Source organism: Trichechus manatus, unplaced genomic scaffold, assembly GCF_000243295.1.
Source record: "Trichechus manatus latirostris isolate Lorelei unplaced genomic scaffold, TriManLat1.0 scaffold00076, whole genome shotgun sequence".
NCBI lineage: Eukaryota > Metazoa > Chordata > Mammalia > Sirenia > Trichechidae > Trichechus > Trichechus manatus.
This window is the reverse complement of record NW_004444012.1, coordinates 12747545-12752112: the sequence shown is the minus strand read 5'-3', so window position 1 is coordinate 12752112 and position 4568 is coordinate 12747545. Positions and strand designations below refer to the sequence as shown.

The window sequence follows — 4568 nt, the reverse complement described above, 5'->3', positions numbered from 1 at the left end:
CCGGACAGTGACGGGGGGGGCGGGACAGTGACGGGGGGGGCCGGACAGTGACGGGGCATTGCTAGCCTTGCCACCCTCAGGGAGTTGCAGAACAACCTACTATAGAATAGTTGATTTCTTTTGCTCATCAATCCTGAAAAAATACAACAGACAGGTGTGTACGGTTACCCAGGAGTGAGTGTGCTGTGAAGGTTTGAGAAGACAAGGGCTCCCTGATAAGGGTTGAGCCCCATATCTTTTCTTAGAGAAGGCATCCTTCACAAGTGGGTGTTGAATGGACCCAGTGTTAGGGATGGAGAAAGATGAGTGGTGATGGGCCTGGTAAGTAACCTGGCCAGGAAGACACCAAAGGCAGGTCAACAAGGGAAGGGAGGGATCTGGAGGCAAGGTAGGATAGGGTGAAATTGTAGTGGAATTTGAGAGGCGCTTACTGGACCTTCTTGCAGGCCTTACAAATATTATTCAAACCTCTGGGCAAATTCATCAGTCACTTGACCTTCCATGAACTCCTGCAAGGACTTCAAGGACTAACGCTACCACCTGCCTCAGAGAAGCCGGTCACTGTGGTGCTTCAGAATCAGGTAACACCTGAGGCTTTTCTCCTTTCCTAGATGGCTTCCAGGTGGTATCACTGGTAAGTAATAACTGAGGGAATGTTCTCATCTCTCCGCAAGTCTCATCCTCTGAAGTGCTTCTCAACTTCTTGTAGGCACCAGGGACACCTGGATAGCTTATTAAACACAGATTCTGTGGCCCCCATCCCCAGAGATTCTCATTCAGTAGGTCTGAGGTGGTGCTCATGCTTGGTTTGTCTCTTTTCTAACGAGCTCCCTGCTGATGACACTGGTGTGTAGACCACACTCTGACGGGCACGGCTCTAGAGCAGGCACCTCCATACGGGCACGGCTCTAGAGCAGGCACCTCCATACGGGCACAGCTCTAGAGCAGGCACCTCCATACGGGCACGGCTCTAGAGCAGGCACCTCCATACGGGCACGGCTCTAGAGCAGGCACCTCCATACGGGCACGGCTCTAGAGCAGGCACCTCCATACATCTGTGGTCGCGCACTTCTTTCAGGACAGCAGAACTAGGGAAGCACTGAGTGCCTAGGGTGAGTTCCTCTTACCCTGGACTATGTGTCACTTGCAGTTCGGAATATCTTTGCTCTATGCCCTGCTGAGTCATGGGGAGCAGCTCCTATCTTTGGATTCTTCCCTAGAGAAACCCAACAGTGACCATACAGCTTGGTAAGATCATAAAGGCCTGGTAAATATTATTTCAGTACCCCTGAGATGTGTAGGCTGAGCCAGGGATTTTCTGGGTGGTGTATTCAAGTATGGGGGAGGAGATTGGGCAGAGAAGGGAAAAACAGCACCAGCTGTAGCTGTTTTGTTTTTGTTGTTTTACAGTTTATAGTGCCCTGTTTTACCCTCTATAGTGCTCTAGGGAGCCCTGGTGGTGCAATGGTTAAGTGTTCAGCTGCCAACCGAAGGTCAGCAATTTGAATCCACCAGCTGCTCCTTGGAAACGCTATGGGGAAGTTCTACTCTGTCCTATAGGGTCACTATGAGTCGGAATTGACTCGACAGCAATGGGTTTGGGTTATAGTGCCCTAGAGTGTTGGTTTCTCAGGAGGAGGTTGCAAAACATAGCAATTAAGGGAACTGTCTTTAGAGTCTAACAGACCTAGGTTTGAATTCTGGTCTGTCCCTAGCAATGTAATCTTGAGCAAGTTTCTTCACTTCTCTTAGCCTGTTTCCTCGTCTATACACTAGGGATGATTGCACCAACCCTTTAGAGTTCTTACTTTAGATGGTATTTAAGATTAAATAAGGAAAACGTATAAAGCAGTAAGCATTGCCTGGCACACACCAAACATGCACATGTTTACCTCTTAATTGCCGTCGGGGTGGGAGGATAGTGGAAAGATAATAAGGAACCTTTGCCTTGAGTCTCAAGTTCCTGCATAACTGCAAAGGCTACTTAGGGAAGGACAATGTGTATTACTCACTTCTGAAATATTTCTTCTCTGCTCTCCAGGACAAACATGGTTGTTTTGATTGCTTGGGAGATAGCCCAGATGCCTACAGCCTCTCTGGCAGAACCCCTAACCTTCCCCAGCAACCTTCTTCCCCTGTTCTGCCGCCACGTGGACAAACAATTGGTACAGCAGCTGGAAGCCAGGATGGAGTTAAGCGATGGCAGAAACAAGATTACAGCCCCTTGTTCAAGCCTAATCTAGGTCTGCCACTCCTCTCTCTAGTACTTTCTTTTAAACTATGAGCATGGAGGACAAATCTCTTTTAGAAGCAGTCCTAGAAACTCTGGTATTTACTCTGAGTAACCAGTTTGGCCAAGTTAGGGTCCTGTGGCCAAGCCTTTGGACTGATTTCCAGGCACTTTGGTTGTTTTTCATGCTAAGCTGTTTGAGGGCAAGAATTAATTTGAGAAACTGAATTGTTCATTCATTCAAGAAACATTTGAGGGCCAGCTACCCCAGGATATAAACATGAACAACGTGGAAGTTGTTTTAAAAATGGAATTGTTTTTGCAGTTAACACCTGTTCTCTTTGTAGACTTGCCTGGACCTACTGATCTGGCTGTTCTGGAACACACATACGTGGAAAAAGTTTAATTATCAAACACTAGCCGTATGAGCTATATCTACAGGGATCCAGGAAAAGAACCTCAAGACATTTCTTATGCCTTGATATATTGGAGGACCCTGCCCAAAACATTTTTATGTTTCTTCAAAAACTGAATGATGTGCCTAAAAACGAGGCATGGTGAAAAAAAGGTATAATTAAAGAGATAATAGTATAATTAAAGAGATAGTAGAATGATGTGTTGAAACTTGCTTGTAAAGAGCTGTACTGAAGACCATCTGCTTCGGTGTGATGAATGTACTTATGAATGCTCCAAGTATTTAGTATAAAGGGGACAAGGCCCTGTTAAATGTAACAAAGGCATGACCTTGAAAATTGTTTCAATGTTGCCATTCCTTTTATAAAGAGAAAGCTGAGCTAAGAGGATTGGCCATAAGTATGTCCCTTGGGATAGAAACTGTTTGGCTTCATTTTGACAAACGAGGTCATGCCTTTATCAGCGAACACTGATTAACACTTTCACGCACCAGGCACTGTTTTAGGTCCTGGGGTAACAGTGGTGAACACCACCCAAGTATCTGCTCTTTCAAAGCTTGCATTCTGAATGGGTATGGACTGACGTAGAACACCAAGTAGTGATACATGCTGTAGTGAAAAAACCGGGGTGATGAGTGACAAAAGACAACTTTTTAGGTCGACCGGTTGAGAAGGGCCTCTCAATGGAGGTTATACTTAAGCTGAGATGAACAACAAGAAGCCAATAAGGCCAAGATGTGGGGAAAGTATTCCACACAGAGGCACTAAACCTGTTGCCCTGGAGTTGATTCCGACTCAACAGCGACCCTATAGCACTGGCAAGCACAAAGTCCTCAGAGAATGAGCCTGGTGTGTTTCAAGAAAAGAGAAGGAAAGTCGGGCTGAGGTACACAGATAAAAGGATGGTAAGGTGAAGAGGGTTAGGTAGGGCCTAGATTCATAAACTATAATAAAGAAATCAATTTTTAATTGATAGGAAGTCACCAATTCTAAACATGAAGAAGATGTAATTTAGAAAGTACTTTGGGATAGGAATGATTATTGGAATGAGGATAGAGAGGTGACTGCTTGTTGTGACAGCATAATCATTGGAAACTTCAGGGGGCAGTTTTGGTGGGTTGGACATATCCTGGTTAGAGGCTTTAAGGTGAGGAAGGAGGGACTACAAGATTTAACTTGGAATTTTGCTAAAAGGGAAGCAGAGAAACTCGGCAGTAGGGTAGTTATCGATGTGGGTTAAGGAACGATTTTTAACATCAACAAGATTAGTGGAGTGCTTCCTTTAGCAAACATACTATAAACAGGGATAAATCAGTGTGTGGGGGTGGGGGGATGATTTGAAAGAAAGTCCTAGAAACCGAAGAGGATGGAAACCAAGCACAACTGGCCTTTGATTAGCTCCCATCTGACTGGAAAAGAATGTGTTGGTTAGAAAGGAACTGCTGTCTATCAAGACTTCTCCGCATCTCTTTTTTTCTGCTGACGATCTTGGATCATCCTTCCCTGAGAAAACAGAAGTAATGAATCAGGAGCTCCTCCATCTCTTAACCTCAGTCTTACTGTCTTCTTGTCTGTTAACAATGGATGTCCTGTGACTTCAACATTCACCTCAACTCCCTCATGATGGATCAGGACAGGAAGACTTTAGTCCATGCTACCAAGGCAATTAATTGCTTCTACCCTAGAGCCTGTATCCAATGTTTACACAGTAAGAGGCAGGAAACTGGTGTTGGAGGGTTTCCAAAGGGTTTCTAGTGACAGAAGTAGGAGGCAGCTAGATGAAGAAGGCCAAGAGTACTGGCAGAACAGCTGCAAAGACCTGCAGGCCTTCAAGTATTTCAGGGCAGCCAAGAGTGGGCTGGCAGAGGCGGATGTGGTGTTGCTGGAGTCAAAGCAGGAAGTCGCGGAGGCTGGCTGGGTGAGGG

At 45.7% G+C, this 4568-nt stretch overlaps 1 protein-coding gene across 1 annotated transcript in view; it reads left to right on the top strand.

Annotated features, from left to right (window-relative positions):
• Nucleotides 1–3016, top strand: part of PATL2 (PAT1 homolog 2) — a 20014-nt gene extending 16998 nt beyond the window's left edge. The window contains exons 13-16 of the mRNA XM_023735240.1: nucleotides 447–581; nucleotides 1151–1248; nucleotides 2042–2243; nucleotides 2578–3016. Coding sequence (XP_023591008.1) covers nucleotides 447–581; nucleotides 1151–1248; nucleotides 2042–2243 — 435 coding nt within the window. The 3' untranslated portion in view covers nucleotides 2578–3016. The remainder of the gene's footprint in view (nucleotides 1–446; nucleotides 582–1150; nucleotides 1249–2041; nucleotides 2244–2577) is intronic.
• Nucleotides 3017–4568: the final 1552 nt, after the last annotated feature.